This window comes from Gallus gallus, chromosome 2 (genome assembly GCF_016699485.2).
Source record: "Gallus gallus isolate bGalGal1 chromosome 2, bGalGal1.mat.broiler.GRCg7b, whole genome shotgun sequence".
NCBI classification, from domain to species: Eukaryota; Metazoa; Chordata; class Aves; order Galliformes; family Phasianidae; genus Gallus; species Gallus gallus.
This window is the reverse complement of record NC_052533.1, coordinates 4,961,318-4,987,057: the sequence shown is the minus strand read 5'-3', so window position 1 is coordinate 4,987,057 and position 25,740 is coordinate 4,961,318. Positions and strand designations below refer to the sequence as shown.

The window sequence follows — 25,740 nt, the reverse complement described above, 5'->3', positions numbered from 1 at the left end:
CGATGACATGTGGTTGGCCGGGCAGCCCAGAGGATCAGTGCTGAGCTTGCAGCTTCCTTTTTTAATAGGTGACTCAGGCACTCAGTAGCTCACTGGGGTTGGAGGTAGGAGCAAGGCTACAGAGGGTGCCAGTCGTGGCCGTGGCGGACACCAACAGGTGGGTAGCATGCTTTTTTCTATAGGATAAAGCAGTTGAAATGGAAAGCAGAGTGAGCTGCTGTGTTAACAGAGAGATGGGGTTTTCTCAGGGGAAGGAGGGATGAAGCACTTTGTTAGGGGTTTGTTTTCCGCTTGCTGGGAGTTGGATGTCAGATTTAACAGAGACATTCTGAAACAAAGAGAGGTGCAGTGTTATCTTCTGCAGGAGACAGAGCTGTTGTTGACTTATGGGCAATAGCCAAAGAGGAAGTGATTGAATATTTAGATTAGTTTGTGAATCTTTTCCCTCATTCTCTTTCCTTTCCCTTTCTTCCTCTTCTGTCTAGGAAAGTCAGGGAGAAAAAAGTAGAGACTAGGAATGGTTTTTCCCCATCGCGGGGCTGAATATCTCTGAACCCTACTGTTTAGGGCTGAATATCTCTGAACAGCAGCCTGTTGCCAGGAGGGTCAGACTCCTCCTCCACACATTTAGCTGCGAGGAGCTCTTTTTCTCCCCAGAAACCACCTCCATCCCTCCCTGCTCACCCTTGGCACAGCTGATGGACTAGAGGGGATGCTCAAGGTGCCAACAGTGCCCTTTTGTCCAACAGGAACCCAACAGAGGAGCCCAACACAGGTCTCATACTGGGTCTCCATGCCCTCAGTCTCCCACACAGCAATTCAGACAATGGCACCCTTACCCTGTTTTCACAACACCCTTTAGCATCTTTTGCTGGGAAGCTCTTGAGATGACAGCCTGGCTCTTGTTAGTGGGATTAAGTGTTGTTCTTCCTCTGCTATCTATAATTAGCAGTTTGGAGGGTAGCAGCAGCCTGTTTCATCAGGCAGAACCTCTTGGAGCAGCGCAGCTAATTATATCCATCATTAAAACAGAAGTCCTGTGGCTTTTCATCCATCTGAGCCAAAGGATGAAGGAAGAAGCAGCTCTGAGGCAGTTTTCCACTGTGTGGTCAGAGTGCTGCATCCAGCTCCATCACCTGCTCATGTCTGGAGGGCACATTGCTGTGCTTTGTGCAGCATCCCCCCAACCATGGGCCAACACAAATAACATCGGGTCACCATAACCCTCACAGACCGGCTTGCAGGAGACCATTAAACATTACCAGCCCAGGTCTAGGATATGGAGAAGCTTTTGCTAAGTTCTCAGCACTAAAGTTGTTAAGTGTAGGGTCCCTGCCTTGCTGTGAAGAGCTCCCAACTCCTACAAGGGAGCCTTTAGGAGCTTATTCACTGTGACCATGGCTTTGCTGAGGGCTAATGCTCATTTTGTCAACCAGAAAGGCTGCAAAACCATGCTTGATTTTCTTTCTGCTTTGAAGCTAGTAAGGCTGTCTCTCAAAGCTCTCCCCATTGCTCTTACTGAGAAGCTTCGCCAAACCCCATCACCTTGCAAGGAAGAAAGCTTCTGGTTTCCCAGTGGATTGGATCCCTTTTGCATTTTCATTAGGAAATTCAGAACTGTAGGAGAAAATAGAGATTCTCTGGCAAGATTTTTTGAAGACCTGTTCATGGCAGCTAATTGCCCCATCCCTGGAGACATTCAAAGTCAGGTAGGATGGGGCTCTGAGCACCCTGATCTAGCTGTAGGCATCCCTGTTCATTGCAAGGGGGTTGGAGCTCAAAGGTGCCTTCCAACTCAAACGACTCTATGATTCTAATCTCTAATCCAGCACACATTTCAGTGTTATCCTCACAGGGCATGGCCATGGCAAGGAAAGACCATCAAATCCCAGGCACCTTCGCTCGCTGTTGCTTCATTTTTGCTTTCCACAGAGGGAAATGTGTGCTTCAAATCTCTTAGTGAATGGAGAAGTCTTCTACAGCAGGTAGAAGGGCAGGTGTTAGAGGTGTCGGCACCAGTTCCTCTAAAAGTGGGTGTCACAGGGATGCCTTGACTCTCTCCTCCCCCCTTCCAGAGTGCTGAAAATCTTGAAAAGTCAGAGACCCAGTTAAATTCTTGACCAGAGTGGAGAAAAACTGGCATAATCAGAGACTAATTCATTTTGCAGCCTCACTGCCTGTCTGAAGATGCACCAGACTGGGACCAGCTGTGCCACTGTCTCCACTGGCTATAGCTGAATCATTCATTTTGATTCAGAGTCTGACCCACTGACAGTAGAAATCAGGGAAAGAAGTCCCATATTGATACTGTGACTTAGTTAGAAAGAAAAAAAATATATTAAGGAAATCTCTTCTGTTTCCTCTCCTCGTGCCGCCGTGCCCTTTTGGCAGAAGCACCTGCATCTGCACTGCTTCCAGCTGCTTCCACGTGGATCCAGCCACAGCTTTGCATCAAAATGCCTTGGCATCTGCAGGAGCAGCTGGAACCAAGGACAGAAGAGACACCTGCAGGTGTCTGAGCATCTCAGTGGAGTCCTTCTGCTCTTATCTCAGCATCTGTTCAGTGCTAAGGACTGACATGTCTGTCCCATAGGAATTAGTGTCTCTTTTGAAGCACTGGCTCCCAGGATCCTGTTAGTGCACGATGTTACAGGTTGTCACCTCAAAATGAAAGCAAAGCAAATGTCCTTCAGTATTTCAGAGAAAAGCTGCAAAATCTGAACTCAAAACCTGGAAAACAAAGAAAGGAGTCATTAAGTCGGTTATTTACAAAACCTCATGATTTGGGGACTGAGATTTGAGGGCAAAGAATGCCAGAATTGCTGCAGTGTTTTCAATGTGCACATGTTAACAAGTACATCAGCCTTTCCCTGGCTGTGCAAAAGCTGGATTTGTGGAGACAGAGTCCATTGTTCAAACAGAAAGCATTGCAAATACCACACTAAATCCGAACGCATAAGTGCAAGCCTGCAAATAAAGGGAGAACCTTCTCGTGTTTTTGCAGCGGTAACAGAGAAACGACAGCTCTGACTAACCCAGAGGTGCAGCATATATGTAGAGGGGGGAAGCCCCCACTGTTTAGGGGGTGAAGGCCATGGGAGGGAGTGCAGTGGGTGGGCAAGGGCTGAGTATCGTCCAACTGTGTGTGAGCAAGCAGCAAGTGGTCCCCCTGCATACCTCTCAGCTTGTCTGCCTGATAGATCAGCTCTTCCCAAAATAGCCAATTCCTCCATGAACCAGATAGAGACATCCCCAGCTGCAGTCATCTCCATGGGAGGCATCTGAACAAAAGTAGGAGGAATGTCAGATATCTTGGATATGTCAGGAATGTTATGCTGGGCTCTAGTGGGGCTCTATGGGGGTTAGCTCAGATCATCACTGCTCTAAAATAAGAGCTTGTTCCATGCTATGGCCATGGGCAAGTCTTATAGTCTCATCATCTCTTGGTTTCCTGAAAAGGGAAGAGATGAAGATGAATGGGTATAGCTGCCTGCGAGGCACTCTGATGGGAGAGTGAAGTAGTCAAGGAGAAAAAAAAGTAGAAGTTGGTTCAAGTTTAACGTCTGTGGTTTCTTCACATCCTTCACATCACTTCTGTCTTGGTGATGGCCTTGGCTGGGGATGCAGGGATGGGTGCTGGATCTGTGCAAGGGGAAGGCAGCCCCACAGTAGGACAATGGCACCAGGTGTGTGCCTGGTGGGTTGTTCTCAAGTCTCACCCTCCATTTCAGCCATGAGAGGAGTGCAGATGTCCACATTTTCTCCCTAAACCAAAAGCAGTGTGATGTTAAATTCGGAGAGAGGGACAGTCGCCTCGCTGGGCACTCCAGGAAGAAGGGGCATGCAGAAAGCAGAGCCCACTTAGGAGTGTCCTGCTCACACCATGCCATCACCACTGTTCCACACAGCTCACTATGCCTCCCTGTCTCTGTTTCAGATGAGAGGACGCGGTCATTTTTAGACATATCAGACAGCACTAGGCGCTTACTTCAACAAGGACAAGGGAGGTCCTCTTTTCTGTCTGTGAAGGAGCTGTCAGCTCGTTATCTCTCCCAAGCAGCTGCTGCTGCTGCTTCTCAAGGCAGCACCACATCACCGGTAAGAATCATAGCATCCAAACGGTGCCCCATTCCTTCCGAAGGCCGTGGGAGGGTGAGGGAGAGCATGCCTGGGTTCACAATGCTGGAGGAACACAGCATTTCTTTTCCAAGAATGCCCATAACATAGAATATGCCATCTAAATGTCATATTCATGCATCGTATAAAAATATCACATTATCATGCTGATATTAATCGCATTGCTGATGTGCACATGATATTCATGCTGCATATACACACACATTATATCCAATAGCTCCTGCATACAGTGTATTCATAAATAAGATATCTAATATCTGCATGTATAAGTACAATTACATCCATTCAGGAAATATTCAGCATGCAGCAACATGTACATCCCTCTGCTGTATCCATTCTAACATACATGGGTGGGTCCCAGATTCACTCCGTGTAGTGGGAAAAGGAAACATCAGCAGTGGATGCAGTGATTTAATCATCCAGACTTGGCTGATCATTGGGTCATGGGATAATTCATGTTGTATGTGTTATGAGGCACTCAGCTATATTTTTCTCCTTTGCCTGGCTCTGTTGGTCATCCAGAGGTGATAGGAGATGCATTTTCTCTCCTGGACTTCTGCAGGTTCATTCATGCTACCTTCCACTCCCAGCCATCTGCAGAGTCCTTGACTGGAAATGTAGTTTCTTGAACATGTATAAGGGCTCTGAACTGGAAGAGCCCAGACTGAAGCACTCTCACCTGAACACAATTAAGTATAGGCCATAAGTGGGGAATTACAACTGCAATGAAGCAGGTTCAGACTCCTTTAAAGGCTGTTCCATGGCCTGCGCTCACATCAGACCAGGTTTGCTCAAGAACCACACGTCCTGTCCAGCAGCAAGATGTGATGGGCCACACAGCTTGATAAGAAATACTTCTTCACCAGAATCTGTACTAATTAAAATTTTCTAAGAAATCTGCATTGCTGTGAAGTGTTCGGGATGGGAAAGAGAAAGAAAAGTCTGAGAAAAACAGTCACAGAATCACACACAATCAGAATCCATAGGGGTTGGGAGGGACCTCTGGAGGTCTTCTTGTCCAACCCTCCAGTAATTATTTCAAAGCAAATTTTCAATGAATTTTGATTCATAATGACATTACAATGTAAATCTGTTCTGTCTTAAAAATATTGGCAATACCAACAAAACTAAGACAAATCAAGCTTTGGAGAAATCAGTGCTTGTTTTGTCTTTTTCCCCTGACTCTGAACAAATGTGTTTGGGTTTCTTTTGTCGACTGAGACTTTTGGAAAAATGTCTGTTCAGCCTGGGGTAAGATTGATTTTTCCCAGCTGAGAGCTGTCGATGAACCAAAAAAAACCCCAACAAAACGCCATTGGTTTCCAGTTCTCTGTAGTAGACACACATATATATATATACCGCTGTCGTATGTGTCTGCCTATGCAGTTTGATGTCATTCCTCCCCATGTCTTTTCCAGAGAACTGTGAAGGACAGCTCCACTCAATCTCTCAACAGCCAGAAAGCAAGCAAGGTAAGAAATGTTAGAGATAAGCACCCTTATCTAACCAAATATTTGCGGATAGTGGTGGAGTGTGATTGACATACCCATGCCAGGCAGTGAGGAGTGCTTCCACACTGAATATAGCTGCCAGCTGCTCAGCCCTTCCCCGTGTTTAGAGCTTATAGATAATAATCATCATCGTCATCATGATAATAAAGTGCACCTTATTTTTAAAAGTGCATTCAACGATTTGAAGTACATTGGCTTGTAAAAATAATTTGCGTTTTACACTTGCTGCCAAATATGCTGGTTTTGATATCCTGGTTTGTTTGGGTTTGTTTGGTTTGGTTTTTTGTTTGTTTTTGTTGTTTTGTTTTGTTTTTTTTTTTAACTAATGTTCAGCACTTATTTTTAGCAAGAACAATCTGTGTGTTAACAGAGCAAAATAACATTGTGTGCCATTGCTTTGAGCAACAACTAATAATATTCCAGGCATAACTCTACAGGCGTAATTCCAAAGGCATGCCAAGGATCAGCAGATCTGTTTACTGAAAGGAAAGCCACCAGGATTATGGTTCTTTTTAGATAATGATTATAGGCTTCAAATACCTTCCCCTTGGAAAAACACCAACCCAGTGCAGTCCACAGGTATTCAGTTGGGCTGTTCTGTGCTCAGAATTCCCAAGATAAGGAGAAAAATGCTGAAAGTGAGGCTCAAAGGCAGTCAGAACAACCACTGTCCAGCCTGTCACGACTGCACCTTCTGAATTCAGTTTGAGTGAGTCTAAATGTAAACTGGGATAGTTGCCAGAATTCACAAAGGATTACTCCCAGAAGGAAGGCTCATAAGAATGTGAGTTAAAAGCCATCGCACTGTGATGTGATGTAGCAATGATAAACTGGCTTCTGGCTCTGTAGCAATTGAATTGCTCATTTTTACAGGGCAGCCTAAATGTGAGTGGGTTTGAAGGCACATGAGTCAGCCTCACTCCTGTACAAGTCCTAAATTTTAAAAAAAGCTTTATTTAAGTCTCTAATTGTGGAACTGTACACCTATTCTTATGCAAGTGATGATGTGGGGTACATGTGTGAGTCCAACGGGGAATCAAACATCCTTTCCAAAGTCCCCAATCCTGTGCCACAGGCAGCCCATGGCAGTAACAAAAACCCATCATGCCAGCTGCCTACCCAAAAAGGGGATGTCCTCACCAGCTCACTTTCACACTTTTATTTGGTTCGCTCTCACCATTTTGACTATCAAGATCTCCTCATATATACCTCATTGACTTTCTCCTGGAGCATAAACTTTGCTTGCATACTCTTTTCAAGTTCCCACACTGCCCCACACTTGGAATTAGGAGGCAGAAATTAACTCTTATCTTGCTACTTGTTGATAAGTTTTCTTTATGTCATTCTTGTGGTCAGTCTCTCTTGCTGACAGTCCAAATCAGGCCTCTCTGTTATGCTGTAGCTGAATTGACACCTGAGACTGTAGACTAACCATCGCACATGCCTGGGTAAGAGGCCTTGCTTTAGAGCACGTTGCTGTGGAACAAGAGCTAACACCAAGTCTGGAGTGTGTGCAGTGATATGATGCTTTGGAGTGCTGTGTGCTACTGAACTAAAGGTCTGAAGCTCAGTAAGTGCATGGAGTTCCCTTGTTGGGCTGTCTTTTCTTTTGGCATTCACACTACTAACAGCCAATGGGCTGGGGGTTAAGAGATGAGTCTGACCTTCAAAACTGTTTCCCTAAAGATGGCAGAACCTCAGAAATCATCCAAAGTTGCCATCAAGAAAATGGAAGACGACTTGCCTCCCCCTCCCATCCCTGGCTCAATCCAAGTCATCGCTCCAGCAAGCCAGGATCCCAACCCACTCCCTGTGCCTCCTCCTAAGCAAGCCTTCTCCAAGTTCTACCAGCAGCGACAAGTAAATGAGCTAAAAAGGCTCTACAGACACATGCATCCTGAGCTCAGGAAGAACTTGGAAGAAGCTGTGACTGAGGACCTGGCAGAAATGCTTAATACTGAAGATCCCAATGCACAGGGATCTGTGAACCTGGATAAAGTTCTTCCCGGAGAGGTTCAGTCCATGCGCTGGATCTTTGAGAACTGGGCACTTGACTCTATTGGGGACCATCAAGCCACAAAGAAGATGATGGAAGACGAGATAATTCCTGGTGGGGATGTGAAAAGTACTTCTCTGAGGTTTGAAAACCAGTCAGTCAACGGGGACTATCTGTCAACAACAGCAAAGGTATCAGAGACAGACCTTGCCAGAGGGGATGTGCATACTGCCCGGTGGCTCTTCGAAACTCAGCCTTTGGACTCATTAAACAAACTGTACTCGGATGAAACTGAAATGCAAGAGGCAGTTCTCAAGGAGCCGGTCCAGGGAGGTGATGTGAAAGGAGCCAAAGAGCTCTTTGAAGCCCAGTCCTTGGATGCTATAGGACGCTGCTGCTCAGTGGAGGAGAAGAGCATCCTGCAGCTCAAGTCAGAAATCCAGGAGCTAAAAGGTGACGTCAAGAAGACTATCAGGCTCTTCCAAACAGAGCCCCTCTGCGCAATTAGGGACAAAACTGGAAACATCCATGAAATCAAGTCTGTTTGCCGAGAAGAAATTCAGAGCAATGCAGTCAGAACAGCTCGCTGGCTGTTTGAGACTCAGCCACTGGATACCATCAACAAGGACACTTCCAAAGTACAAATAATCCGTGGGATCTCATTGGAAGAAATTGGAAGGCCAGATGTCAGTGGAGCAAGGTGGATATTTGAAACTCAGCCTCTGGATGCCATCAGAGAAATTACTGTTGAAGAACAGGATTTCAAAGCTTCAACAGATTTTGTTACAGGGGCAGATGTCACTAAACAGCGATTACTCTTTGAGACCCAGGCCCTTGATTCTTTGAAAGGAGAAGCTTCAGAGAGTGTTGCAGCCAAAGAACAAGTCATTGGAGGTGATGTGAAATCTACACTCTGGCTATTTGAAACTCAGCCGATGGAAACCCTGAAAGACAATGTTGAGGTGGGTCATTTGAAAAAAGTAGAGCTTTCAGCAGAGGAGAAGGGAGATGTGAAGCAAAGAAAGCATGTGTTTGAGACCTGTCCCCTTGGCAGTATCTCCAAGGCGTTTGAGGAAGAAATTTCAGCGGCCAGCACGGAAGAGGTGGTCAAAGGGGATGTGAAATCTTTCAAGACCCTATTTGAGACTCTCCCCCTAGACAGCATCAAGGAGGTTGATGCTGAGCCCATCACCAAGGAAGAGGAGAAGATTCCACCTGGCAATGTCAAAGCTAATCAAATCCTATTTGAAACTACACCCCTCTATGCCATCAAGGATAGCTTTGGCAATTTTCACGAAGTCACATCTGTAAGCAGAGAGCAAGTCATTAGTGGTGATGTCAAGAAGTACAAATGGATGTTTGAAACCAGGCCACTGGACCAATTTGATGAAAGCACCAAGAAAGTGGATATAATACGGGGGATCACAAAACAGGAGGTGGTGGCTGGTGATGTCAGAACAGCCAAGTGGCTCTTTGAAACTCAACCTATGGATGTCATTCATCACCAAGCCACACAAGGTGAGGAACACCCCTCAATGAAGCGGGAAATCTCCCAGCGGGGGGATGTGAAGACCTGTAGGTGGCTTTTTGAGACCCAGCCCATGCACACCCTGTATGAGAAGGCTGAAAAGAAGCAAGAAGAGGATGTCAGTGTGCCCCAAGCTGATGTGAAATCGTACACGTGGATGTTTGAGACTCAACCCCTGGACTCCCTGAAGGGTCAAGAGGAGCAGTATTTGAGAGTCAGTAAAGCATACAGTCAGGATGAATTACAGGGAGTTGATGTCAAAACTGTCCGGCACCTATTTGAGACTGAACCTTTGGGCAGCAGTGTTGTCAGTGAAGCTGACCAAAAGAAAACCCTGAGGTACTCTAGTCGTGTGGAGATACAGTCTGGGGAAGTGTCCAGAGTGAAAGAATTCTTCGAGGCTAAGCCCTTAGATACAACAACAAAACCAACAGCGGTCATCAAGGACGATGGGACGATTGAAGCTGGATCAGTGCACAAATTCACTTGGCTCTTTGAGAATTACCCCATGGACACCCTGAAGGACAGTTCTGAAGGCATCCAGGAAATCCCTCCAGAGAAGGATATCAAGGGGGGAGATGTTGGAGGCAAAAGGTTCATATTTGAGACCTACTCTCTTGACCAAATCCATGACAAAGTAGATGAGACGGAGCTTCACAAGATCCAGAAAGACACCATGAGCAAAGCAAACATCAAATCCTGCACAATGCTCTTTGAAAGCCAACCCTTATACGCTATCCAAGACAAAGAGGGGGGATACCATGAGGTCACTTCAGTGCAGAAAGAAGAAATCATGAAAGGTGACGTGAAAGGTGCACGGTGGTTGTTTGAAACGAAGCCCCTGGATCAGATCAAAAAGGAAGAAGAAGTGTTTGTGATTCGGGCTGTCACCCAAGAGGACATCAAGAAAGGAGATGTCCAGGCTGCCCGGTGGAGGTTTGAAACAGAGCCTCTTGACTCTTTCCCTGGAGGAAAGATTTCTGTGCCCAGAACAGTAGATGATGTGCAGAAGGGAGATGTTCAGTCCAACAAGCAGCTCTTTGAGTCCCAGCAAGTGGGCCAGAAGAAGTATGTGAGGATGGTCAGTGTCAGTGATGTTCAGCGGGGTGATGTGAGGACATCTACCTGGCTTTTTGAAAACCAGCCTGTGGACTCCCTTTATGGGGATGCAGACAGAAGTTCATCTATCAGTACAGTGCAGAGAGAGGACAGCCAGAAAGGAGATGTCAAACGTTGCACCTGGTTGTTTGAAACCCAGCCCATGGACACTCTTAAGGACCCAGAGGTGACAGTCAGTACTGGGACCCAAGAACCAATCCCTCATGCAGATGTGAAAAGCACAACATGGCTCTTCGAGAGCACGCCCTTGGATAAATTCAGTGCTTCTGAATGCAGCAGGGAAACAGAACTGAAAGAAAGAACTATGAGGGAGACTTTAGAGACACTTTGTACTTGCCAGGCTATTCAGCATGATGGGATCCTCATTGAAGCCAATGATACGGAAAGTGTGAAGATGGTGAAGTACCAGCTCAGTAGCCCAGGTGCTCCAGAAATCCTGAAAGAAGAGATTGTGAGGGGCCATTTACAAGGAATCATGCTGCAGCTCCTGCACAGAACCAACGTGGAACCACAGAGTGTGCTGGTGGAGGAGGACAGAGAGGGCAAGATCAAAGTAAGCTCACTGCAGCTTCTGGACCAGAGTGAAGCTATTAAAGGCAAAGAGGACTTGAGTGGAAACGTAGCTAAGGCTCTCCAGAGCCTCCTTAGTCAAGACGCTTCCATCAAAAAGGGGATGGTCATACAAGAGACAAAGTCAGAATCAGTGAAGATGACCCTCTACTCCCTCCTGTTCCATTCTGTCCAGCAAAAAGTTGTCAAGGGGGATGTGAAGTCAACAATAGGGAACCTGATGGCTTCTTCTCAGGAGCAGAGGGCTACAGTAACTGTTAAGCGTGAGGACAATGAGAAGGGGAACGTCCAGCTTTTTGCAAGTTGCATTGAGAAGGGAGATCTGGACTATCTGAAGAACCTTCAGCAGGAGTCAGAAATACAGTCCCTCATCTCTGCCCAAGCAGAGCAAGGGGCAGCTGAAAGTGCCCCACGGGCTTTGCAGAGTACTAATACACATGTCTTAGCAAACAAAGAACAAGTAGAGAAAGTAATGGCAGAGGCAAAGTCAGGGGCTCTGGAGGGAGCAAAAATGGTATTTGCATGTGAAAGCACGGGCAAAGAGGGTGCATTAGAGAGAGAGGTTGTGCATGCAGTGGGTGTGACAGGCACCACTGTGCAATGTCTTGGGAAGCCCCAGAACCTGCCCACAGGGATGGAAAAGGAAGAAATCATGTCAGGGGGCCTTAAAGTAACTACAAAGTCAATTCAAAGGGTTGCAGATGTCAGCAAGAATACAGAAAAAGAAGAGTCCATCTCTGCGTGTTTGAAGGAACCCAAAGCTACGATGCAAGGCATAGCCCAGGCCAAAGTGACAGCTGAGAGGAATGAAGTGGTTGGAGAACAGCAGAGTTTGGTGACTGAGCAAGCCAGCCAGAAGCAGTCAGAAGAGAAGGTCCTTGGGAATGATCTTCAGGCTGCAATGCAAAGCCTGAGGCTAGCAACAGCAGAAGCAAGAAACATTCAACACCACGTCCAAAGCAAGCTACAAAGGAACAGGGAGGAGGTCCACATGGCCTGCAGACAGCAGGTAGCTAGTAAGCAGGAGACAAAGACCCTTCAGTCGACCATACATCAGCAAGAGTCTGCATCTACCATGCGGGAGAATACCAGCACAGCCATCAGGACCAGCACCACTAGAGTCCAGGAGGCATCCCGGACCCACACAAGTGTGTCTCAGAAGAGTATAGCATCACATAAAAAGGTCAGTGCTTCAGAGGAAGTACAGGGAGGACAACTATTGAGCCAGGAAAACCAAGTTGTGCCTAGTAGAGATGTTAGCATTAAGGATGGCCTTTATACTGCCACACCTGTGAAAACCTATATAAATCCTTTCGTTGAGTCTGATTACAAAGAGCAATCAGTGCAAGAAGAAAGAGATGTTATTATCAGAGGGGATGTACAGACAGCTATCAGAGCACTACAAAGTGCCGCCACAGAACAGCGCCTGGTAGAAAAGGAGGACATTGTCCGTGGTAATTTAAAAGCCACACTTCAGTCACTGGAAAAGTCTAACGTTAATGTCTCCAAAGGGGATTTTAAAGCTGCTATGATATACAGAAATGCAGGGCAGTCCTATTCTGTGTGTAAAAAGAAAAGTGAGACTCAAGTCAATAATAACCAGACAGCTGTAGTGGCTTCAGGGTCACAAGCTGATAATGACTTTCCTCCTCCTCCCCCAGTTGCTGTGATGAAAGCAGAACATTGTCCACCCTCAACCAAAGCAACAAGAGAAGGTGCCCCTCCATTATTAACCAGCAAAGATGAAGCCCCAGGATGTTTTTCACCACTCCAGACCCCTCTCCCTCCCCCCCCTTCTCTGTCCTGCAAACCCAGTGACCAGAATTCTACAGAGAAGCCCAAGATTCCTCCAAAACCAGAAATTACTGCCCCACTGAGGAAAAAGCCTGTCCCCCCACCAAAACCTGAGCACCTCTTACACGAGGCATATTCTGCTTCTACAAATAACAGCACAAACAGATCAACCAAATCTGTCCCTCCACCCGTGCCTCCAAAACCTCCAGGCTTGAGGGAGATCAGCATGCCAAAGCCTCCCCCTGCAGAGCTGCAGTTAAGTTGCACGGAAGTATGTGAACAATCAGATCACAGGGAGAGTCAAGATAAATGCTGCACTTTGGAGTCGTCCATGGACAAATCTATCACAGTTCAGGGCCCTGAGAGAAAGCTGCCTAAATATACTGCCAAAACCCCTCTTCAAATGGCAGAGGAAAGGTACAAGGCACGCAAAGGAGGACAAGGCAAGTTCGAACTGGACAGAGCTAAGCCTTCAAAGCCAGTGAAAAACGGAGAGGTTGGTTTTGAAGCCAAGCAAGGAATGTTGAATGGGAAAGCAGCAGCTTCAATAAGCTGTTCCCATGAAGTAGTTCAGAGGCATTCTGAGATGTGTCAGCAAGAGGAGAGATTCTCTTCAGTATCATATCCAGCCTGTCCTGGTAGAGCACAGACACCTAAAATGCCAGGACAAACTGAGTCAAGCACCTCCTCTGTGGGCCATGTCTCTCCCCCAAAGAGAGGAGATGACATTGCAAAAAATGCCTCAGCCAAGGTGGAAAGGGAATGTGTGTATAATGCTTATTCATCGTGGGAAAGTCAGAGAGTCATGCAGGAAGTGAATGAAAGGAAACAAACGAGTCATTCAATGTCCTTCCATCAGCAGCCAAAGAACGCTTCCAAGGAGGAACAACAGGAAAATAGTGAGCAACCTAAATATCCTGATGTGGAGGCAGAGGCTTCTGCTCAGGAGAAGCCAGCAGTTATTATGAGAGAAAAATCCAAGAGAGAAACAGAAGATGAACGTCGGAAGAGGCTGTCGGTACACAAAGAAGAGATAATGAAAGGCAATGTCAAGGAGGCTATGGAGATCTTTGAAAATCTCAGGAGACAGGAGGAGCTGCAAGAGATCTTGACTAGGGTGAAGGAGTTTGAAGAGGAAACGAGCAAAGTGGATGTGAAATCTCTGAGGAGCCTTTTTGAGAAGGTCCCTGATTGGGTGGTTCGTCAGAAGGCCCTGCAGGCCAAACAACAGGATGGGGCTGAGACACAGGCCAAGGATGACACTGACAGCATCTCCTCAGTAGAGATGGTTTTTGGGGATCTGGAGAGAGCAAGTGCTGAGATTATCCACCTGAAGGAGCAGACACTCGCGCGACTCTTAGACATTGAGGAGGCTATCAAGAAAGCTCTTTATTCTGTCTCTAGTCTCAAGTCTGAGTCAGACATCGCTGGGCTCTCTGGTCTGTTCAAGGAATCTCTGGGGAGCACCCAGAGCTCTACAAGCAGCAGCAATATCCGCAAAATCAGTATTGTGTCAAGCAAAGCCAGGCAAGAGGGAATCACGGTGGAGACAGGGGAGGCAGCATCTGCGGAAGGTGGAAAGGTGGCAGAAAAGACTGAGGTAACAAAGTCAGAGCTGGAGGTCCCTCGTCAAGTTCATCCTCGTGTCAGCTCTCCCTCCTCACCTTCCTACATCACCATTGAGTCTGCTGCCAGGAAACCAGAATCACCCAGGACAGCACATTCCCCACGAGACATCCCTTCCCCAGATTGTCCGGACACTCCAGGAAAGAAGGATGCTTTTGCTCAGGAGAGTTCTAACTCCGTTAACCATCCATTAGCTGGGTCACCTGGGCGTGACACGTCTCCCTTTGAGAAGAGACCAGAACCCACCCAAACAAATGCTGGGGATAACTCGGTGAAACAGCACACACCTGCTAACACCAACAATCAGGTCAATGAGAAAGAGCAGTGCCCTCCAGATGCCTCCAAAGGCAGCTGCCAGTGTGGGGTGAAAGGAGGCTTTCCAGGCTATTGCTCCCTGAGCACCCCCAGCCCACAGAACCCACGGAGGCAGAAAAGCATCTTGGAGCTGAAGACAGGGCCTGATGGGTCCAAGCTCTATGGAGCCACCCGGACTGTCACGGAGCAGTATGAGGAAATGGACCAGTTTGGAAATAAAATCATCACTTCATCTACCACAGTCACTAAGCAGTCTGAGACACAAACATCCTCCACGTGTGGTGTGGCCTCGCATCCCCAGTATGAAGTATCTGCATCACCCGTGTTCCCAAGCTACCTGAAGAGCCCAGGTGAAAACATCCACAATGGCATTTTCCAGGAGTCAGGAGTGGTCTTTGTCACCTTTGGTAACTCCAGACTAAAGAAATAGGAGATCCTGGAGAGCAAGAGAGAACTGTATAAAGAAGAAAAAGACAGTCCACAATAAAAAATTCTCCTGGTTTATCCACATTCAACACAGGGAATCACCTACACCCTAAAGACTTCTCAGGGTCTTTGTCTTGGTGTTCTTGCACAGACAGGACAAATGCAGTCTGCTTCGACACTGGAGGGAAACAACAGCCCTCACCCGAGCAACCCAACAGACTTGGTGCTGCACCACAACCCAGAGCCCTGACACTGCCAGAAGCACAAAGGAAACATCCATCCATGGGCATCTTGGGCAGCTTCTTCCCAACAGTATTATTTGGGGCATGGGAGGGGCTACATTAGGCTTCTCTGAACTAATTGGCAAGAAAAGATAGATAGAATCAGTTCAAGAAGAGATCGATCTGGTCATTGGCAAACAAACACTTTGGTGTTATCTTCCATATTTAATTTCAGTACAGAATTGCCAGGAAGGGCATCGTAAACACACAAATATGTATGAGTACGCATACTGACATCGATGGGTGGGTTGGATGGGTTTTTTTCTTAGACAATAAATTAAAAAATTCAAATGGCTGACACCATTATTGGTGGGGGAGGTATTTAGCAGAGTATGTTTCCTAGAACTACTTGATGCTACTGAAGATTGTTACATCAAACCCCACAGCCATCATCAGTGCTGTTTCTCCAATGAAAGATGCTCCAGATGAGAAAGAATGGTTGTTGCTTTCCTTTATTTTCGGAATTGTTATTTATTATTCGATATATACAAAAAAAAAAAAAAACCCTTATTTTAGATTTTCCATGCTTTCATACCTGTTTACTGTTTAAGTTCATTTTGCAACCTTGTAAAGCAATTTTCTTTTTATTATGACTTTGTTTTGTACATTCACAACTCATGATTTTAGATTTTTTGTGGCTTTTTTTTTTTTTTTAACTTTTATTGCTGCATTCTGAAGGTAAACATTACCTCTAAAAATACTTTGGTCTGGTTGGCTTTCTTTTGTTGAGTGCTCGCTTCCTTTCAAAGTCCCCTGAAATTAACCACTTAAATGAACCAGTCAGATCGCAAGGTAAGGCCACTCCAAATCACTAAATCCAAATCACAAATCTATGTCTTCTTTACAATGTGGGTGGACTATCAGCTCTGTGGCAAGCAACGGCTGTATTCACATCTAAAAACTGAGCTGAGTACAATATAATACACACCACCCCATCCAGGAGCATAGTTAAGCTGACACTGGGTATGATGTACACACCAAGAAGTGCTTTCTCACACTGATGACTGACAACAGTTTCAGAGTGTACCACTTCATATCACTCAGTTATAGCTATGTTTTTAAACAGCAGATATTGCCTCACACCATGCAATATCTTGCTCAAGGTGTGGTGGACCAGGTAGGTAGATTAAAGCTAAATAATACCTCCCTGAAGATCATTGAAAACGTTGTACAAATAAATAATACCTCTCTGCTGATGCTTTGGCGTTGGTAACTGAAGGAAATAGGGAACATCCATCATCGTTCTGGGTCTAAGATTGATAAACCTTGAATGGAAGTGGCTGATGACATATTCCTAACATCTTCCTGGTAGTTTTGTCAGAAAATTCTTGGCCCACAAAAATGTTTCTGAGAATAATAAAGAAAAAAAAAAAAAAAAAAAAAAAGATGTGATCTGTAGAATTTCTGCTTTCCCCCAAGAATGTAGGCATATGCCCAGAGCTCTTTGATGTGCTTCTAGGACCCCCAAAAGCTGGGAAGTAGCATATGCCGAAAGAGAACTAAGAATGTGGTTTTCAGTTCCACCGAAGAATACACCAAAGCCTGAGGTAAAAGACCAGATCATCATAAATTGAATGTATCTGGTTTCAGGGAACCAGACCAAATAGCTGCTTAGACCTTCCCAATTGTTTTAGTAGGATCAGTGACGGAAATGGCAGAATCAGCAATTCAGAGGTTCTCCTGAATCTTTTTCCAACACCACCTTCTTATACTTGCTTGTTTCTAGCCTTAGCTTGTTTCAGGGTGCCAGTACCAGGTTTGTTTCGTCTCTTTTTAGAACAGCTTTACTGTTTTAGAACAGTTTTACTAAGCTGCAAACAGGTTCCTTGGGCAAAGAAAATGATTCCACAGGAACCCAAATAAACCCAAATACCCTGCACTGCCAGTGCTTAAAAATAGTGATCCTATTGTTTGTACTTTGAGTTTTACAGTGTTTCTAAATGTCTCAATGAGCCATTTATGAAGCTAAGCTCATTTGGGATGTACTTCTTTCATGGTATTTCCATTAGCCAGGATGTCATGAGGACACAGATGCTGCATTATTTCAGTATCATACATGGCTCCTCAAAGTGCTGAAAGAGTTGGAGAAAAAACAAATGCAGAGATTTGAAACTCAAGTACAAACTGAAGCTTGCAAGCTCCCTTCTTCAGACCTTGCAATGATAAACAAGTAGAGTACATACAAACTTCCAAATCCCAAATGAGTTGTCACAGTTTTCTAGGATCTTTGGATACAAGACGTGATATTGTTCACCATTCTTTTTCCTAGTGAACCACTGCATCCTCACACAGTGTTAGGTAGATATTTTCAAGAGCAAATTGGCTGAGAAAACTACTTGTACCAGCAGACAGAGGACAGATAATCTCACCTCAACTATACCTCCTTGAGTGGTCACAGGAGAAATTCAGCTGCAGATCCCACTCTCCTGCAGCAGTCACCAGAAAACATGCTACATTTGAAGTGCCTGCATCAACTATGACCTGTTCCAAATCTATTTCAGCCACAGGTCCCTGTTAAGATGCTTAATCTTAGGTATGAAAGTTTTGAGCTCACCATCTTCTCCATCCATTGATAACACAATGCATGATACAGCATTTTCAGGCTGATCTTCCCTACCTTAAAAAATTTTATGCATCTAGAAAGCAAACAAGCAAACAGCAGATGATAGGGCATATGCCAGCTGCAACCTTTAGCACAGCAGTAATCAGCAGTGCACCGAAACAGCCTTCCAGCAACACTCCATAAATGTTTTCAAAGAAGTCTTAAGATAATTTCCTTGCCCACAGTGCCATTTGATGGCTGCTAATCACCTCTCTGTCTTCCAAAACATTAGCAATGCTTATTCCCGGGGCTGGTAAAAATAACACTGAAGACTAAATCTATTTGTCATGCATCATCAAAGTGAGCATACACCCTGGTGCCTCCCCTATAAAAGATAGAGCCCATCCCCTAGAAAAGATTACCCCACACTTGGAACTCACTCCAGGAGTACACACATTCGTTCCCAAAAAAAGAGTAGAGAGATGCTGTTTGTTTGCTAAACAGCTGTTTCCTTCCTCAGTCACAGTAAAAGGAAAACATTTTTCTTATACAGCAGAATCACATCAGTAGTTTCTCACTTTTCTGTCGAAATAAAAACTTTGTTTTGTCTGAGAGTTCATTGCTGTCAAAGAAAATGCCTGCAAGAGTACCAAGAAGTGCCATGGCCCATACCACAAAATATATCAAAGTAAATGAACACAAAGTCAACCTAGTGATGGAGATTTCCTATGGCCAGGATTGGCATTTTGCTCCATTATCATAAGTGATGCTGTATTCATGCAGCTGCCCATCACCTTTCACCATCCTTTGCCAAACAGCCTGCTCATTTCCTCTAGTTAGCCATCACCCATGCCCATGATGCAGAGCTTCGATTTTTCTTTGAGAAACACAATAACGTGGTTTCTGCTACCATTTTCCATTTGGAGGATCTAGCTCTTATCTTTGCACAAAAGCGTGTCTCAGTTTCAGCTTCACCAGCGCCACTCTCCCATTGACATCAGTCCAGTTCTGTAGTCACACTGGTGAGATTCATCTTGCCTAACTGACTACTCCTGTCCAGCTACATGGGCCTGATTTAGGGTAGATGTATCACCTCCTCCTTTCCCTTAACTGGACATCCACTGTATATACTGAGAGTTTAGACAACCATTACATACATACATACTTACAGGACTATGCCATCCTCTCTGCAGAGACTTTGAAAAGCAGAGCTGTGTTGAGATCACTGAAGGCTGTAGGGAAGATGGGGCTTTTGTTTGGATGCATCCATCTAGACACAGGGAAGAAAACCAAAGAACATTAAACTCTTCTTCTTGGAAGCATTGTCATAGAAAAACAAATAGGACTGATATTACTGATACTCAGCCAAAAAAAGAAAGGTAATTAAACTATTTGCACAAATGCCAGGTGTCTGCTGCAAATTAAAGGTTTAGGTTCCCTTGTCAACTCACCTCGAGACATACCATGTATCTCTGATGCAGAAATATCTTTCATGCTTCCTCTATTTGAGTCTAAAATATGGCCATCAGCCCACACTACGCAACAGCCAAAATTAAACTTGTCTATTCTCTGAGATGACAATGCAGAGACTCAGGATGAGCACATGTTGAATGAAACGTCAAAGGGATAAGAGAACACCAGTAAAACCCTATCAAATCAAACTGTGGCAAAACAGACCCAAGAAAAGTGCAGAGACAGCCTTGTATGAGGTAATATCTGTACCTGGAGTACTAACCTAATTAGAGTTACAATAAAATTGGATGCATTTCTGAGCCTCTGCTTTGTACCACAGCAAAATGCAGCCCCCAGAGATACCTACAATGGTGCCAGCAGTCTCTGGCCATGCAGGCAGCCTGAAGCTATTTTTGCAGATAGGCTGATATCCAAGCTTCTTTATTCCCTTTGTCCCTCCATTAATAAAATAGCTGATGTTGTCAATGCTTTCCAGAGAGGCTCCTTGGGCTCTTTACATAAAATGGTGTTTGAACCGTCGCGTCATGGCAGAAAATACGTGCACAAGTCAACATACTGGAGTAAACCACAAGGTTTATGGAGCAGTTGGAGCTTTAACACCAAGACTTGTGATCTTTTTAGGGTTTGGATTATGTCGTTCATGTGAGCAGCTAGATATGGTATCTTGATTTCAGGAGCTGCCCATCCAGAATTTTAAGTCAGAGCCTCTGAACAGTATTTCTTAGCTCACCCAGTCTTTTAAATGACTCAGTTGAGTGAACCATTTGCTCCAGACCAAATTAATCATTTCTCTCATGAGTGTTCCAAGGACGTCTTGTATTTTTGTCCCAGCTGAACTTTAATGCTGACCTATCCAAGATTACTAGTGAATTAGGTCAGCCAGAAGTCTGAACTCTCCCAACAAATCTCTAAAAAGCATCAAGAAAATCCAACACAAGCAGTGAATTCTGCAAATCAGCTTGCACACGTATTTCCAAGTGGTCACCGTTTGTAGTTATTTAACTTCAGTTTCTCCTTCTTCTTCAGCCCATGATGAAGGAGGTGTGTGTCTCATGCCTCCAGCCTGTCTACTCTATGGAGCGTGTCTTCCCAGACAAAGTCTGTTTACACCACTCATGCTTCTGCTGCAAAATCTGTGGGAAGAAACTGAGGTGAGTGGTAGGACCCCAGATCCATTTGTCTTTAAAATAGGTCCAAGTAGTTTGCCTCAGAATGGCCCAGTGGTCATTCAAACAGGATAGGCTCAAGGTAACACTCAAGGTAGCAGGGAAGAGCAGAGGGTGTCCCCAGTGCAATTTGATCTTCCAACCCTAGAGTCTGAAGACTGCTTGTAGACTCCTGCAGACCAGGAATCTGTACAGTGTTAACAAGGGTGAGATGAAAAACATGAAATAATTTAAATTTAGAAATGCTGATATGGATTTTAATTGTCAGAGTAAGTCTGAGTGCCTCACCTGTTCATAGAGTTGAAAGGAAACTTGGAAGCTTCCACCCAGTCCCTTGCAGGTCCAAGGAGGAATGTTGCTCAGGGCCTCAGCCAGGAGAGGTGTGTATGGTTCCAAGGTCAGAGATTCCACAGCCTTCCAGTCGGGGCCTCTCTTTCAAGATCTGATCAGCAGCAAAAATGTTCTTTTCCTATATCTAATCACGATATCCCATGTTTACAGCTTGTTCTTATTGCCTCTTGTTCTCCACACCTCCAAGAACAATCCGAGTCTGTCTTCTCTATAACCTCCCACAAGACAAACACACACAGCAATGAGATCCTGCCCTTAACCTTCTTGTTATAAGGCTTTTCTAACCCGGTTCTCAGACTCTGACCTATCTGGGCCACGCTGTCCATACAAAGATGAAGTCCTGTTTTGAAGCCTGGCACATAAAGGGATCTCACATAACCTGGCCTACAGCTCCCTGAGGCATTGCAAGGAAATGTATAATTTTTCACGTGTTTTAGATCTTGAAAGAAAAATCAAACATATCCTCAGAAAACAGACAGTGCTTTTGAAAGGTTCCTTTCTTCAGACCCCCTCTTTTCCCCAGCAGTTTCCACTGACAGACAACTCTGCTGAAAACCTATCCATCGTTGCTGTTAATCCTTCCCTCCTGCACAACCTCTAACAGCTATGCCAATGTGTGTTTTCCAGCTTGCACAATTATGCTGCCCTCCACGGGGTGTTCTACTGCCAAGTCCACTACAAGCAAATGGCTGGAGCCAAAAGCAGAAGGGAGAGAGAAAGGCTGGAGCAACAACCAGGGGATGATCAGATGCAGCGAGCAGCGATGGTAGGCAGAGGAACACAGCCTCTGGACTGGTATAGCAGAGCTGAAAATAAGACCAAAGCAAGAAGGAAACCTACATCCTTCAGTGTGCCATGCAGCTTGCAGCTGGCTAGACAAAGGCAAGAGCTGAACAGCAGGCCTGTGTTCTCAGGGAACAAGCTCAGAAGCTGCTGGCCACCTTCAGAAACAGATGGAAAAGCTGGAAAGGGAGCGTGTTCCTGGAAAAAGCCCTTGCTGAGCTGGCAAAGCCACCAGGCTGCGGGCAACAAGGTGGACAGGATGGTGATCGTGGGTCAGGAGAGAAAAACAGCCACAGAGGCAGCCGTGAAGGAGGGAAGCTTCCTACCTGGTGTCACCTACCCTGAGAAAAGAGAGCAAGTGTGCTCCTGGGCTAAGTCTAGAGAGCAGAGAGATGATGAGAAGTCACTGGCACCTGGGGATGGGGATGTAGGCAGTGGTAAGCGAGGGGGCCAGGTGTCCCAGCGAGTCTCTGCGTTCCAGCAGGGCAAGCTCCAGCTGAAGAGAGGGTCAGCCTCAGCCTCCTCCCCTGTGCTCCTGGAGCCTGCTAAGCCTCTGCCTCATGGTTTGCTCAGTTTCCGCCAGGCCGCTTCTCAATGCACTAAACCCACCAAGTGGGTGTTCCTGGGGGACAGAAGGAGCTGTGCCCTGCCCACAGCAGAGCTCCCGGAGAAGGAGAGTGAAGTCTGTGTGTCCTTCTCACCCAGCACACCCACTGAAGGAGACGCAAGGCCTGCAGTGACAGATGACAAACCTGAATGGACCACTTCCACTGCAGGAGACAAGCATCATCTTGGAGAGGGAGTGAACAACCCACAGCCTGCACATGTGCCAGAAGGTCTTGAAACCAGAAACAACACAAACATGAAGCAAAAATACAGAGATGAGGGCACTGATCCCCCTGAACCCAAAGCTAAACACCAAGCCCCCCACATTCCTGTTGTCCCAGGGACCCCCAGTGCAGCACCCACCTCCCCAGAGCCAAGAGGGCTGAGTGGATCACCTGAGATAGCTGAGCTGGTGAGTGAGACATCAAAGATAGATGCTGATGAGCTCCCTAGGAAGCAGACAACAGTCATTCTGGAGGAGAACATGCAGCCATCCAGAGTAAGTCATTTGCCTGGGGAAGAGAGCACAGGGGCAGGATTTGAGAAGACAAACGAAACAAAAGAAGTAAATCCATCAGGGTTTCCGGAAGAACCCAGTCCTGATCACACATCTCAGGGAAACAAAGCAGAAAAGAACAGCATCTCTACACTTGCGTTGCCAGAGATGACAGATGACCACCATATGTCCCATCTACAAGAAACAGAACCTCAGGCCACATATGGCCAACTGGTAACTAACCCACATAGCGATATGTTGGCACGTGGTGTAACAGATGTGCTGGGTAAAGGTTTCACGTTTGGGAAAAAATCCTTGACTGCACTTTTTGGTTCTGAAGACAAAGGCAGCAGTCACAAGAAGGAAACAACCCAAAGGAAACCCACCAAGCCCCAGTCAGCCCTTGTCACTTTGTTTGGGCACTCCTCAGAGAAGAAGCAGAGCAAGCAAAAAAAACCCTGCAGGATCCTCAGAACAAACAAATAATGAAGACAAGCAAGAAAAGCTCCAGGGCCTCCTCAGCTCCTCCAGCCGAGCAAAACAAAAAGCATCCAAGAATGACCAGCCCCCACAGCCAGAGAAGACAGTGGTCATCCCTGAAGATACACAGGAGAGTGCAGGAGGCTGCTCAGATACCACTGAGGGCAAGGAGACTGATGTCCTGTTGTGGGCTCCTGGTACAAGCTTTTCAGGTGATGATGAACATCAGAGAACTGAACTCAACGTCCATGACCAACCAACTGTAGGCAGGCAGGATCAGCAGCCACAGGACAGATGTTGTCCATCTCTCTTGCCAGCACAGGAAAATCAGAAAGAAGATGCAATTAGCTTTGAAGGTGGAAGAAACCCTTTCTATCCTCCTCCAGAGGTTACATCTGCTGTTGATGACAGCAAAAAAATTCTCACTGGGGATGGAAATCCACATGTTGGTCATCCACTGGATCAGAACTTACTGAGTTTGGATGTCCAGAACACAGTGATAGAGGATGAGATTTTTTCTTCATCAAGTAATTTAGGGAAGTTACCCAAGGAGGCTGAGCTTCAGCTAGACAACATGGACCTTCTGGAGGGCGATAATCTTTTCTTATCTGTAGAAAACAAAAGACAAGATTTTCCCACAACAGTGACCCCAGCTTTAGATTTGCAAAATCCACAGACAGGAACTCCACCTTGCTTTGATCCAAATCCCTCCAAGCTGGATCGGGAAATCCTAGCAGAAACAAATGTCCCACTGGTAGCATGGGACACCTCCAGCCTCCTGTTCCTTGCTGGACAGGATGAGATTGTTACTAGAGACCCAGAAGGGAGCCAGAGCTGTGCACCACTGCAGCACTTCGATCCACAGTACCAGGCACCCATAGCTGCTGAGGGTGCATTTGGACTGGGTCCTGGTGCTGAAGGCCCAACAAACAAATATCTCCCCATGCAGGAAGGCAGCATTTCCCCGTGGTACCTGTTCACCAGCCATGCTTCTGACAACTCTCATCAGAATCTCTTTGATCCATTGTGTGATGTTTCAGACCAAACTGGCCAGGATGCTCCTGCAAAAATGGAGAGGAGCAGAGAAATATCAGAAGCTGAAGAAGCTCATGAAAATCTCTCCTCTGCAGACCCAAATGTTTTCATTGATGGCCTTTTAAAACAGGAGTTCTTTATATAGTTGAAGGAAAAAAAAAAAAAGAAGGGCTTAGAAATCTGCCACCCCTCTGGCACTAGGTGAATTCAGTTGTGCACTGGCTGATTTATTAGCAGCTTAAGGAGCTAAATTTAAGATCTCTATCCTGATCATAGCGGATCAGTGCTCAGTTCCCAAAATAATGGACATCATAAAGTCTGGCTTCACTGTGAGAAACCTGCAAGGAGAGGGTCCTTTCTGCAATGGGACCAGCACTTCCATCTACTGCAAGGTTTCCTCTGAGGATGATTGCATGGCTTCTGTCTACAGCAGGGAGCAACGAGCTCATCACAATCCTGGAACTCACAAGGAAAGAAAGCTGTTATCAGGAAGGACCTGAATCCTTGGCCACATGTGTAAGAAGAAAACACCGTGGGCAAAGGCAGAGCTGAGGAGGGCAGGGTGGAGATTTGGCTCTAAATAGGGTGTTTGCAGTAGTGGTGCTTCAGCATAAATCAGATGTCTAAGCCCTCCCGGAGTTAAAGGAGGGTCAGTAAGTACTGTCAGTGTGGCTCAGAGAGGGATTCTGTTCACAATGAACAACTGCATTCAAAAAGCTTACAGCTCTCAGAACTCCACCGAGTTTATTGATTGATCTCCTCTGATTACAATGCAACCTTAGATATCTATCTCACATAGGGACAACTATATTTAGACATTTAGAGCCGAATAGATGCCTTATCTACACTCTTTGATAACAATGTCTCACTCCCTCATGATGTTTTCCCTTTTTTTAGACTGCAAAATTACTCCACATGGGAGGTTAACATTGTTCTCCTCATTTTATGATGATAAGTAAAGATAAGTGAAATAACCTCGCCAAGGTTACTCAGTCTGAAGGCAGAGGAGGAAAGGAAACCCAGGTCTTTTATGGCATTGTGGCATTGCTACCTCTGCCACCCCTACGTGGTTCCATCTCAACCCCCCTAGATGCCCTTTACTGCCATAGCATGAATGCTACAGGAGTTAGCAATTACATTAATGATAAACAAGTTCATCAGAAACCTTAGAAAGCCAAAGCAAGAACACATAGATTATGAAAAGGCTCATGTACATGGTCTACTGTGGTAACAGGCATGGGTTGATAGCTGGACTACATGATCTTAGTGGTTTTTCCAACCTTAATGATTTGATGATTCTATGATTCTGTGTAGTACATCACTTCACTTGTGTTAATCATCTGTCTGTTTAATAACAAAAAAAAAAAAGAATAAAGATGTTAAAACATTTATATATAAACATATTAGTATATACACATATATATCCCTGCCATAACAGTGATGAAATATACACTGTCTCTGTCAGATCTGTTGGTGGAATAAAACTGCTTAATGACTGCATCTGC

The 25,740-nt window shown here is 45.6% G+C and overlaps 1 protein-coding gene and 1 long non-coding RNA gene across 6 annotated transcripts in view; one reads left to right on the top strand and one right to left on the bottom strand.

Moving 5' to 3' along the window:
* The window catches only part of XIRP1 (xin actin binding repeat containing 1), a 33,194-nt gene extending 17,191 nt beyond the window's left edge, over positions 1-16,003 (top strand). For both annotated transcript variants that reach the window (XM_015281203.4, NM_204348.4), the window contains 3 exons: positions 3,938-4,098; positions 5,556-5,609; positions 7,335-16,003. In XM_015281203.4, coding sequence (XP_015136689.2) covers positions 3,938-4,098; positions 5,556-5,609; positions 7,335-15,026 — 7,907 coding nt within the window. In that variant the 3' untranslated portion in view covers positions 15,027-16,003. The remainder of the gene's footprint in view (positions 1-3,937; positions 4,099-5,555; positions 5,610-7,334) is intronic.
* LOC121109558 lies at positions 1,766-21,807 on the bottom strand. Of its 4 annotated transcripts, none has more exons than XR_006936816.1 (6): positions 20,773-21,807; positions 19,665-20,671; positions 19,015-19,115; positions 16,489-16,650; positions 3,178-3,281; positions 1,766-2,730 (listed from the first exon to the last, which is right to left on the bottom strand). It is a non-coding gene; the product is annotated as an uncharacterized LOC121109558 (long non-coding RNA). The 4 variants fall into 4 exon arrangements; XR_005856571.2 differs by having other exon boundaries at positions 20,304-20,451; XR_005856572.2 differs by having other exon boundaries at positions 19,015-20,671.
* Positions 21,808-25,740: the final 3,933 nt, after the last annotated feature.